At 46.8% G+C, this 13020-nt stretch overlaps 1 protein-coding gene across 8 annotated transcripts in view; it reads right to left on the reverse strand.

Moving 5' to 3' along the window:
• The window catches only part of GFRA1 (GDNF family receptor alpha 1), a 196225-nt gene that overhangs the window by 20579 nt on the left and 162626 nt on the right, over positions 1 to 13020 (reverse strand). For all 8 annotated transcript variants that reach the window (XM_031682553.2, XM_031682554.2, XM_031682552.2 and 5 more), the window contains 2 exons: positions 11240 to 11374; positions 7307 to 7488 (listed from right to left, as the gene is read on the reverse strand). In XM_031682553.2, coding sequence (XP_031538413.1) covers positions 7307 to 7488; positions 11240 to 11374 — 317 coding nt within the window. The remainder of the gene's footprint in view (positions 1 to 7306; positions 7489 to 11239; positions 11375 to 13020) is intronic.

A 13020-nucleotide genomic window follows, 5' to 3' on the forward strand; every position in this document is an offset into this window, starting at 1 on the left:
TTCACAAATGTTAGGAACAGCATATCCAGATACTGAATTTAAAGATACATACTAAGCTAATAAGAGCACTGATGGAATGCAGATCTCGGAAAGACTGCAAACTCCTGGTCTCTGAGGCTAAGAGGCAGAGCTGGTTCTCAAACACCATCTTTTCTGCAAATAAGAGTGTTTCCTGTTTACAGTGTGTCACCTCTTCCCAGTGTCAGCACTAGTTAAAGAGACGTGGCAATGGCCTCCGGCAGACGGTCCTACTCCGGCACCCAGCTGGACCGAGATCTGACGACTGTCACGGTTCCAAGTTCACAGCCCCAAGAATCTGATTGTTAGGATGACCTCTGAAGGGACGCCTGGTGCAGAGATGGAGCCTGAAACAGCTCCATCTCTGGTCCCTTCTTCACTGCCTTTAGATTTCCCTTCCTCCTTGGCCAGGTGTCTGCGGAATACCCCACCCTTTCCCCCTCCTTCCTTGGGACTTTCTACAGTAACCATATCTTAGAACCAGCAGAATGTCACCTCGGTTCAAACCCTTCCTACAAATTAAGGAAGCAAAACCTAAAGAGCTCTGTCTTTTTCCCTCCACGTTCCACCAACCCCTGGGAACAGCTTTCCTGTAAGTCCCAGGGTCCAGAGTTAGAGCTCTAACACGTGCCGTCGATCACAAGAACAGTGGTGGCCGCTTTCAAGTGTGGAGGGTTGGCCAGTGGTGCTGGGCCCCCTGCACACTGGCACTGGTTCCTTAATCTTTACAACAAACGTGAGGTGGGTGATGGTTTACAGGAGAACTTCAGGGATGGTAAGAAACACGCCTCAGGACACAAAGCAGTAGGAAGTGAGCTGGGATCCTCACTCAAGTCCTGCGAACTCCAAAGCTCATGCTCTTCCCAGCACAGCCGCTCCTAGGCTGTCAACCACAGGTCGAAAAGAAAGCGCTAAGGAGGTGCCACCGGGGGGCTCCACCCACTGGCAGGGGTGGCTTGAGTATGGGGGTGAGAAATAAACACCTCTCTCCCTCTCCTTCCAGCCTCCTGCCCTCCCACCAGTCAGCCTGTGCAAAATCTCACCACCCTGGCCCTGCTCTCAAGCGCCTCTTCTCCAGTGGAAGATTAACGGGACGCCAAAGCACCCCATTGCTCTGCTAGCATAAATTGCAAGAAAAACATTTAGAATATTGATTAAGTGCTTCATGCTAGAAGATTTAAATTTACCTCCTGTATTTCCAGGATTAGCTGACATAATGGGGTCAGTCTGCTGGCACAAATGATTTACGGAACACCCATTGGCAGCTTTCCTTTTAAAACTCAACACTTAAAATTTTCACTTGGTCACAGCCAGTGGAGTCCTGAGTATGTAGCAGTTTGGATAATCGCCTTCCTGCCACATTGAGGCTTTGGCACTTTGGTCCTGGGAAAAGCTTCACGATGATTTCCGGTCTGGTCTGGTCCCATCCAGTACAGATGGACTTTTTTAGGGCTGACGAGATACTGGGGCAGTGGAGGGGTAGGGCAAGCTGTTCTTACAGGATGGAAGGTCTTGTTTCAGATAAAGATTTTTGCAATGTTCTAATATTCAATGTTCTAGTGCAATATTCAAATATTCTAATATGTCAGAGTTGAACAGGTTACAAGCAGGTGTCAAAGATACCCAAATCACACCTGCCCTCTGCCCCTCCCTGCAACCTGTAAACGCTGTGCTACAACATACCAGTGCCCAGCCTGTTGCTATAAGCTTCAAAACTCTGCTCGGCCAGGAGAACGAACTGTATTGAGGCTTTCCTGAAAGACCAGGGAGGTGCAGAGCTAGAATGAAATCCAGTGAATCTAGGTTCTCTGCTTCAAGAAAGATGTCCACGTCAAGGCCTTTGCCCCCATGCCCATAGAGGGCTGGCATTGTCCCAGCTGTGGGACCTTCAGGGCTGGCACAGTCTGACTGCCAAGGAAGACGACCCACTTGTTGACGGGGGGAAGGAGACAGCTAGCCTTTGCACTGCTGGCTTCAGCAGTATGCATTCTTGCAAAAGCTATTCATTTGGACCCTGCTCACATCTCTTTTACGATGGAGAAAGCTGTTTTGCTAAATTCCTTTCTAGAATGTTGTCTTAAAAGTCCCGTTAGGACGAGGGGAGGAGACTGAAACTTGAGAGCTACAAATGCTGTACCTCCATCTCTCGCTCATGGCCATATTTTATTTGGTTCACGAAAAAACTGATTATGGATGCGGCTAGCCCTGTTTCCCAGAGCCTCCCCACAACGGCCCACAACTGCCCTGCTTCCATCCCGCCAGCCCCGGCTCTGCGTGCGTGCCCGCGATCTATCCTCCCAATCACGCATCATACCCCTTTCCTGGGAAAGGGGCTGAAGCAGTGAGATTTCCTCAGGGGTCCTCAGGCCTAGTCCCAAGGCTGTATTCCCTAGTTTCAATTCCTCTGTTTGACCATGGAAATCAAGGGCTTATAAAGGCCACTTTAAGAGGTCTTCTCTTTAAGCCACCCGAGTTAATAAGGCCAAATGGAGATTTTTCCAACACCTATACCTCCCAAAGATATTTCCTTTAAACAAGTTCAGTCCATTTGGTTTAAACATCCTGAGCTTTTTCCAGCTACCAGACCACTCAAGTGCACAGAAGATGAAATAATTGGTAGAATTTTCAATGTTTCTTTGTTTTTCATGTGACCGCTTTGTGTGAGTCAAAGGGATATGCCGACAACAGCACAGCCCTGGTCACACTTGTTACTAATATGCCCGCCAATTAATCCTGACATGGGAGCTTGGCTGGTTACCCGAAACTGGCTATTTTATCACCTCAGGGGGTTAGCTCTTGGATGTTTCTATGACATTTTATACTAATCAATCAACTTTCCTCTGTTTAAAGCTGAGCCTTTCACAAGAACTGCAAATGAGTCCTATACGCCCCACACCCAAGGCCACCCATTTCCCCAAACAGAACTGTGTTTGGTTTGTTGATAATTACACTTTGAAGCCGACTTTTGAAAATGTTTATTCTTATGTCTTCCCTTCCAAGGGGGAAATCTATCTCAAATGTTAAGACAGAAACCCACGTCCCTGAGAGTTTTTTCATATTATTGTATATTTAAAAATATTACAAGAGGGTGCTTCTCGAGGGAAGTGAACTTTAGAGCTGCCAAAGATAGTTGACTTTCTCCAAATCTGTTACCAATGGATCCCAAGCTGGTTTAAGTCAGTGCTATTCTGAGTGATGACACATGCGGCTGGGACAAACGCCATTCTAAGATATTTCTAGGACCCCCCCTGGCAAATGGTAATTTATCTGAAGACAGCTAGGCTGGCGAAGGAAGGACAGATGGGAAGAACGAGTCTCCTGGGAGCCCCACGCTGAAGCAGGAGTCCTAAATCAACGCCAGGGACCACGTTCTCACGGGCTGAGGCCGTCTCATCACTCACACATCTCCCCCTAATCCTCTGGTTCCCAATGATTCTTTCAGCCATTCTTAATATAGGTCATCACGCTGCAAAAAGTTTTACTGGCGAACTTTCGGTCTTCCTCCTGTGCCCCGTCTCCCGGAATTTCCGCAGGAAGAGCCCCAGCCTAAAGCACGAGCTTTCTGCTTTCCCCATCATTCCATCGCTACCTTCAGGAAGTTCTGGGACAACTCTCTTAAAACCTCCTCCCTTTCTCTTTTTCTCTTTCCCCCTCAGCTTTATTGAGGTACGACTGACAAATAAAAATTGTATTTATCTGAGGCGTACAATGTGATGTTTTGATACACGTATACGTTGTGACAGGTTTACCTCAAGCTAATTAACACGTTCGGCACCTCACATAGGTACCGTGTTTGGGGGGACGGGGGTCAGAACAACTCAGCTGTACTCTCTTGGCAATACTGTATGTAGCGTGTACTTGGAATTTGCTAACTGTAGTCACCGTGCTGTGTATCAGAGCTCCAGGTCTCATTCATCCAGCGTATCTGAAACTGTGTACCCTGTGACTAGGATCTCCCCATTTCCCTACCCCTCAGCCCCTGGTGACCACCATTTTTGTCTCTGCTTTAAAGACTTCAACTTTTTTAGATTCCACATATAAATGAGATCATGAATCTGGAGGACATTATGCTAAGCGAAATAAGCCAGACACAGAAAGACAAATACTGCATGACCTCCTTTTCTATTTTTCCCCTCTTCCTCTTTGTCTACGCCTAATTCAAAGAGCCCAGGTTGTCCAAGGTCATGAAGCAAGGCAAAAAGCACACTGGCCTCCGAGTCAGAAACCCTAGCCCCTCCAGAGAACTACTGCGTGATCTCGGGTACGTCACTGGCCTGCCTCTGCCTTAGCTGCCTCATTTGCAAGAGAGAGGGGTGTCTAGCATACTCGACTCATGGTCTGCTGGGAGGACTAAAGGGCACAACGCACGGGGAAGATGTTTTGCAAAACAAAACACACTCTACACCTGTTAGTGCTGACTCACACCAAAGTCCCTTCTGTAACACCTCACCCCAAGCAAGACACAGCACCACCATCACTCTCTTGTGAAGGGACCAAGTGGCCAGTTGACTTGGGGTTAAGATACCTATCGCACGTGACGTTCTGGAACATTCGCTCTGTCCCAGGCACTAAGCGTTACTCCACTTAATCCTCTCGATCTAGCAGCTAGGTGGTCCTTGCATTTTATAGAGGAGGAGGCAGTCTTGGAGAGGCCATGATGCTGGGGAGGACAAGAGCCAGGCTCTGCACACAGGCTTGGCAGCAGGACCCATGCCTTCACCCGCACCGCACAGGTACAAAAACGGGCTCAAACGGGTAGCTGGCTTAGGAAGTGAGGTGAAGTTTTATGGAATCCTTAAGGGCTCCCTGGAAGTAAAATGCTGCTGCTCCAAGATATGTGGACTCTGCGCGTCACAGGGAAGAGAGGTGTGGCCGCCCCTTCTTTCCCTGGTACTCCCACACCTCCATTTCTCCCTCTGCTGAGAAGTCAAACGGCAGCCGTGAGATAAACATCATGCTTTAATTTTACTTCGCCCCTCCATTTATGAGGCAGAGTTCCTGTCCCTAATACAGGGGAAGAAAAGGCTGTTTCTTGGGAATAGACCTCATGTGCCCCCTGATGATGCCAGGGCAACGCTGCAGTGGTACAGAGTGCCCCTTACAGGGAGGGGTGTCTGGGCAGCTCTTGTTGGAGGCAAATATTGTGTGGCTGAGCCAAGCTCTGCACCCCGGGATGCAGAAGCCAGGTGATCTGGTGGGGCAGGGGCAGGGAGGTGGGAAGAACACCTCCTCATGGCTGACCGGCCCCCCTCCCGTGCGGGAAACGCATCTCACGGAATTTCCGCGAAGACTGTTCTTCTGAGACGGCGTCTATTAACTTACTCTGACCTTCCAAGAATGTTGACAAGCTGCATCATGCCCACAGTTTGTAAGTTCACTGAGGACAGATTTTGGTTTCTTTGAATGCCCGTCTCCATGAAGTTTCCAAAACACAGAAGGAACTTAATAAATAGGCTGAACACCGCCTCTGCCGCCATGCTTTGTGCATCCCAGACAAGTGCAGACAAAAGCCTGGTTTTGCTGCAGCTGGAGCTCGCCTCTTCTCGCGGTCAGGAACCACCTCTGACCCACTGTCATCACCTCATCATAACAGGGTCCTACCCTCATCTGGCCGCCTGTCTCTACTGATGCTGGAGTCTGAGTGGACCTGACAAGAACAGGTATGTCTGGACACAGGAGGAAGCAGCACTCAGAGATGAAGAGACTGCTCTGTCTCCCTCCAGATCTACTCAGTGCAGGTCAGTTCTCCCTGAGCCTCGGGGCTCTGCTGCAAGATGGGGCAGGTAGCTGCCATAGTATTCCTCACGCCTCCTCCCAGTTCTGCATTTTCTACACGGGGCTTTGGAGATGGGAAGTGCTCAGGAAATGCTCTGGAAGCATGAAGAACATCTGGTTGACCTTAGGCTGGTGGCTTCCCTACCTGTATTCTCCTTAGTGTTGTGTGTGTGAGTGCGTCTGCATGAGTGTGTTGGTGGAGACCCAGGAGGAAGAGGAGGGGGGCCAAAGCTCAGCTGAATGGCAGGAAGGATATTCTAAGAAGAGGGGAAGCTGCAGGTGAGAAGACAGAAAGCAAATTGGAAGTGGAAAAACTGTCCCAATACTTTCCAGGGAACAGACTGGGTTGTGAGTCAAGGAGGTATTTAGCAAGGAAGGTTTCCGACAAGTGTTCTGGTGAGGCTGATCCTTGGCGGGCCCAGGGGTGGGGGAAGGGAGGATGTATTCCAGTGACAAATGTGTAGTGACAGCATGGTGCATGGCACATGTCCCCTTCCCTAATAAGGCTGGAGGTGGAAGTCACCACATGGTCACCACTGCCCCCTAAATCCAGGAAGAACCATGAAAAGAACACAGGACTCACAGTTCCCGGGACTGGCTCTGTGACTCACTAGCTCCGTCAGAGAGTTACCTGGCTGAGCCCCCACGTCCGCCAGTGAGAGAACAAGGCTAACAGCACCGCGGCAACAATACAGTAGCAGCGCCCCTCCCGCAGCCGTCAGGAGGGTGCCCGCCAAGGAGGTGAAGTGTCTGCAAATGCTTGGTGAACAGAGGAATACGTTCCCAAATAGCTGAATACTCGTTAACGACGAAAAAACATCAAGAAAAAGGCAGAATAAACACTCTGCTTTGACTCAAGTCAGGAAACCACCATTAGAGTGTCACTGCAGATCCGGATGAACCCCAGAGAAGTCGCTGGGCCTTGCTCACTGGTCTCTATTCACACGAGGGGTTTTCAGCCCAGCTCCTCTCCCACAGAGGAGCTTCCTGAAGAACGATCCTGGACGGGACTCTACGTTTGCATTAACGCTGCGCAAGTAACACTGTCTCTGGTTTATCTTTAGACAGAGCCGAATACTCCACACTGAGTCTAGGGGGCAGCGATGGTGACAGAGCAAGAGCTCCTTCGTTTCCCACATGCTGCGGTTTTGTAGAGAACACTGAGTCAGCGTAGGAAATACATAAAGAGCCAATTTGATCCCACCACCCCACAAACAGAAAGCTAAAGGATTTCTCTGCTCAGCCCCCTCATTTTACAGGTGGAGACACCGAGGCCAAAGCCCTGCCCCTTGTAAACGGTAGAGTTGGTTCCGGAGCTCATCTTCCTCTCCACCCTACGGCACATCACCATCTCCATCTCGCATGTTTAAAATGCACTTTTAAGATTCAAACCTGAGCAGCATTCTATCATTCGCCATCCATCTCTAAATGCATTTCAGAAAATGAATCTGTGCTGCCCGCCCCTCTCCAAGAAGTGAGTGCCCACAGGGACTTCGGCCCCTGCTCTTCTTACCTGTAAATTTGCACAAGGCGGTAAAACATGAGTGGGGATTTCATTCTCAGACCCCGCTGGCCCCAGGGGCTTGTTCTTGACCCGGAAGGCTGTGGTGGTGGTGGCAGTGGTGGTCTGAGCTGGGAGGGCTGGCTGCCACACCGTCACATCCGAGCCATTGCCAAAGGCTTGAATTGCATTTTCTGCAGTAAAACAGGAGGAAATCCAATTTCAAAGTCAAGCAGCAAATGTAACAGACAGGATACAAGAAGCCAGAGAGGCACACTAGAAATTCTGATGAGTGCACTGGACTTCTCTGAACAGAACCCATCCATCCATCCTCCCTACATGTGCTGAGAGCCAGCCATGGGTCAGATGCTCAAAAATCAATTCACTCATTAAACACTGAGCTGGACACTCAGCTATGCTCTAAGTGCAACAAATATTTATTGTGTCCCTATTTGTGTACCAGGTGCTGAGCAAGATCCTTGCCCTGAAACACTCATCAGTCGAGCCTTTTGAAACCCAGCCTCAGACCTGTTATTTGGGATCATAATCACTGTTTCATCTTCCAGGAAAATGCTTGGGCTTTGTCAAAATCCTATACTAAAAGCAAACTAATTAGTGGTTTTTTTTAAGCACCACATCTCTAACTACGAGACGGGGGTGACTCAGGGGCATGATACTGATTTGGCAGGCAGTAGAATAAAAAGCAAAACAATGTGATTCACTACCACGAGCACCTACTATGAACCCAGCATTGCTCAAAGTACCAACGCAATCAGTTTCTTTAAAAGAAAGAAAAAAAAATCCATCCCAAACCTCATCAATAATAAATAGTGAAAATTTAAGTAAGATTATTTTTTCTCTTTCTGCTCCCAGTCTTCCAAACAAAATCTGCATAATTAGGACGGAGCAGCCCTGCTTAAATGAAAAGTTTAAAATGTAAAACTTTAAAAGCTTATTACAATTTCATGGGATTAGATTGTTTTTATGGCAAGAATAAATTGGTTGTGTGTTGTTCCCCTCCCCCAAATGAATAAAAACAGTTTTTAATCAGGTCCTCGGGGATTTGGCCTGGATTTAGGATTTTTTTTTTATTTCATATTCATTGTATAAGAAATCAAACTCCTCCATTTGGGACCTGAATGTGCAAATTGTTAACGTATGACTCTTAGCTGATACACAAGACAGAATAATTTAAACCTAATCTTCCTCTTAGAAGTGACATTTTGTCCTAAAATTGTTATCCTTCAAGTTCAGCAAATTGGAAGCTTGTTTTCTAAAACTTTACATTTTCCAGGCTGTAAGAAACAGCTTCAAATTAATATCAGTGCTTCTTAGGCTCCCAGCCATGCTACATGGCTTAACGGGCAGGGGGAAGGTAAAGAAAGAGGTATTTGCAGGACTAGTTTCCTTAAGTGCCCCAGGACAACAAGAGCAAAACAACAAAACCCTCCTTTTCCTTGTGAAGAATGGCAGATTCAGGAGACTGCTGCCATGTGTTGAAACTACCTGTGATTGCCAGCCTGTCTGCCCTGCTACTTGGGGAGACTTTGCGCACTTGCTCATTCATTCATTCAAAAGTCCGGGGAACATCCACTAAGCGTCAGGCACTGCTCTGTGCTGGGGATGGATCGTCAGTGGACCGCAAAGAAACAATAACAGACAAAAGTCCCTGCCCTCATGGAAGCCACATTCTGGTTGAGGAGGCATATAAGTAAAATATGTAACACATCAGGTAGTGAGAAATGCTTGCAGACAAACTAAGCAGGAACACTGCGGGTGGGAACAAAGAAATACAGCGTAAATGAAGTTGGCCAAGAGGCACAGGGTGACATCTGAAGAAAGACCTGAGTGACGGTAACTGGCATCTCCTCTCCATCTCCAGATCATTCTCCGCTCTTCCCCTCACCTCTGCCATGCATTCTGGTCTAAAAATAACTTTCCCTCCCAATTACCAGAAGGAAACCATAGGCTGGAGTCATGCTCATATTAGGGGAATCGGAGAGTTTTGGTTAACCTAAAAGGAGCAGAACTGGGTTATTGCATTTGGGTTGGAATCGACGAATTCCAATTCCTTCTTTTTAGGGGCCTGTTGCAAGAGACTGAATTTACAGCCCTGTGTCTTTGGTAGGCTGGCTTCTTCTAATCAAAGTATAAATTGAATGACTAAGAAAAATTCTGGCTGGCTTTGGTCCCTGTCGAAGACCAAGTGCACTTATTTTTATTGAAAAGTCATTAGCAATAAGATACCATTCTCCCCCCTCACCAAAATATTATTAAGCACGGACAACTTTCATTTTTCTTAGAGGCAGTGGTTTCCCAGCCCAAGTGAGTATAATCTTTCCTCACACTGACCTCTATTGTCATTGCTTTATCTTCATTAAAATTTGTATTCTGCCAGAAGAGTGTGCAGAATGTGAAAAAGAGGAGATGATATATATATATATATATATATATACATATATATAGAGAGATAGATAGATACAGATATATTTTAGTAAAGACCAAACAAGAGGCTTAAGGTATAGTTCCCTGGTGTGCCCAGTGTCTTCGTAAATGTACTTCAGGCTAGTTTTACGGGTTTAAAATTTCTCTTACGTGTCCAAAAGCTTGTTTCAGTTTTAAGATGATCAAAGCATTTGGTTACAGCTTTCCTACTCAAGTACCTGCTGAACAAATCTCTTAGGTTTGTCTTCTCAACAGAAGGAACAATTGAAAAAGTTTTAGAAATGACACTTAAAAACTCTTCCATGTGCACGTGGTGAACAGTTAGCTAATTCTTTAAAAATCGGTCAGCGCATCATGGAGAAATTGTCACCTGAGGACACAGTGCTTAGGAGGGTGGCTACGACGTCCTAGAATCCTGGTCCACCCCTCCCACCGGGAAGTCATACCTGGTCCCTGACGCCCAGGCATATGTTCTTGTCCAGTAGGCCCTTCAGTATCAGGCATGAAACAAAAGCCCCCCGGGGCTCAGGGGGCTGCAGAAGGAACTACAGCTTTGGATTCTGTCTCTGGCATGGGTGGTCTATGTGAAATGGAGACGATAATAATTTTCTAGGACTCTTGTGCAGGTTACATTCAATGAATGTATACACTCCCTCCAGAGTGAGTTTACACTCCCTATGGAGTGTTTACACACACAGAAGGTGCCCCATAAATAAACGGTGGCTGCCACAAAATGTGAGTGAGGTATCCAAGCATCTCAGCTGGTTCAACACCTGGAAAGTGCACGTCCTGGATAAAAGGGAGACCCAGCACAGAGCTTTCGGAGTTCATCTGATCGTGCCCATCATTCACCCCCGTACATTTCTCTCTATCCTTCCCTCTTTGGGAAACATGTTTCTAAATTGCCTAAAGGACTTTACAATAATAACCAATACTGTTTCCAAGCAGAGTCCCAACCTCCAGCCCCGTCTCCGGAGATAATCTGCATCCTCGAAGCTCCCGGCTGCACTTCCAGCCAATCCCACTCAAGAACTGTTGCTTCTCCTCAGAACCAAGCCCGAACATCCAGGGGACTATTGATGTTTAATATTCTCGTTTTTCTCAGGGAGCCCTCGGAGGCCTACCCCCATCTAATCTGTCTGAGCTTCTCCCATTGTCTATTCCGCCCAAGTTTTAAGAGCCTTTGGAACTGACTCGGCGCTGGTTGCCAAGATCAAAATTTCATCTGTGGGTAGAAGTGTTCTTTCCCACATAATGTGCTCTCAGTGGTTTCACTTTCTCCCTCTCTCGGGCTCTAGTCTTGGCAGCACTCAGGTCATGGCTTGCTCTGTCCCTGCTGAGTGATGCAGCAGGGCCAAAAGGAGCCGGATTCACCCTCCGCCATCAGGGAAAGAGAGACAGAGAGACGGAGGAGGCAGACGCAAGAAACGTGAAGGTACAGCTTGAAGTTAGAGGGGAAAACATGTTTGTGTGTTTGTTGCCTATTTTTTCCAAACTCACTGAGACATGTGTTGTCCTTGAAGAAGTTCAGGAATTTCAAGCACTCCTCCAGGTCGTTTCCACTGTTGTTGCAGTCACACCAGGGGGCCACGCTGAGGCTGCTGGAGTCTATGTAGTTGGGGGTCATGACTGTACCTACAAGAGTGATAACAAGGCAGGCGTTTTAATCTCGTGTGATGATATAAACTTTTCTATAGCCTAGAAAGAAACAAATGTTCCTCTGACAGCGGATGCACCGTGGCTAATTACAAACATTGTGTTTGCTGAGTGGGAAATTATCTTAAGCAATGCATTTTCTTGGCAATTTCTCTTGAGCACATAAAATAATTTACACATTTACTTAAAAAAATTCGAACAGAACTCCTTGGGCTGCACTTAGGGTATTTTTCTCTGCACAAATGGTATGCATGTCGTGGAGTAGGAGAGAAATTAACTTGGAATGCATGAGTTGCCAAATCCCTTGCATTTTCTTGAAAATGTCATTAATCTTTATAAATAGATAGAGCTGGTTTTACATATCTTAAAAATCCTTTCAGGACTTTGAAATCCACTTCCCTCGGAAGCAAATGGCTCCTTCAGAGGAACACAGGGAAGCTGAGAAGCTCTCCTTATAGGTTATGCTGCATCCTGAATGTATATGAAGAGGCCTCTGCTCACCAGACTCTCAACTGATTTGCATAAAGTCTTCCACGTTGTGACGAAATTGGAAACAAACAGTGGAAATTCTCTAAGCCCATGGCTCCTAGAGTATTGTCTCAGTGGTCCTCAAAAGTCCTCAGAGAAATGCTGGGTGGTCTCTCTTGCCTACATCTTCCTGTATTCATGTTTTCCTGATGCGTTCTGTCCTGGCACAGATAAACAACGCGTGTATACTTAATAGGACCCAAACGTCTTCTCCTGGGTGGTTCACACCAGGCAATGCCTTTTCATGCCAAGAAGCCTTCTGTTTTTATATATTTTATGGAAGTAAGAAGTAATAGGTGGTCCAGTGAGCCACGGGATATATTTGGTCCAGGAACAGAAAAAAAAATTATTTTTAAGCTCTTCTGGGTCAAGGGTATAACTTCTTTGCCCTACATCCCTTGCTGACGTGAACTACATCGTGTCCCATTATACCTTGAGATGAAAACATTAACCCACAGCAGAAAGCAGCTTTTAACTTTGGGTGAGAAGGGAGCGGGCACCCCCCAAATACTGAGTGAGACAGTTAGAGTATGTCCATTAAGCACCCATGGTATGCCTGGTGCCATAATGGATCCCTGCCATTTGGAAGAAGTAGGAACAAGCTTGGTTCTGAGAGAAGCTAGAACCCAATTACCAGTGTGGAGGGAAAGATCTGGACCCAAGAGAGAAATAAACTTTGGTCCATTGAATGCATTGTCTCGACCAGCTAGTCCCTTAAATGATGAGGATTTCATTATCCTCAGGTATGTAACAGTTTGCCAAGCCAGAAGTGCCTGGGAGCTCTATACCTCCGCCCCTCGTAGAGGATTTAATGAGCATGGGCGCCTGGAAGGTACGGACTTAAGGTGTTAGCAGTGATTAAATCCGGGAGTGGGGCAGAAGATCCTTAACATTGTCTCCTCTGGGTTTCTCTGTATTTTTTTTTTAATTCTTTACAATGAGCACACCTTAATTACTTCCATTATTTCTTAAATCTGAAATTCCACAGTTGATAAGTAATCCTTACTAGAGACTACTTAAGAAGAGGAGAGAGTGAATGCAAATTTAGAGTCCTGACTGCAGGAAGATGAGCTCAGGGGACACACCGTAAGAACGGT

This window comes from Vicugna pacos, chromosome 11 (genome assembly GCF_048564905.1).
Source record: "Vicugna pacos chromosome 11, VicPac4, whole genome shotgun sequence".
NCBI classification, from domain to species: domain Eukaryota; kingdom Metazoa; phylum Chordata; class Mammalia; order Artiodactyla; family Camelidae; genus Vicugna; species Vicugna pacos.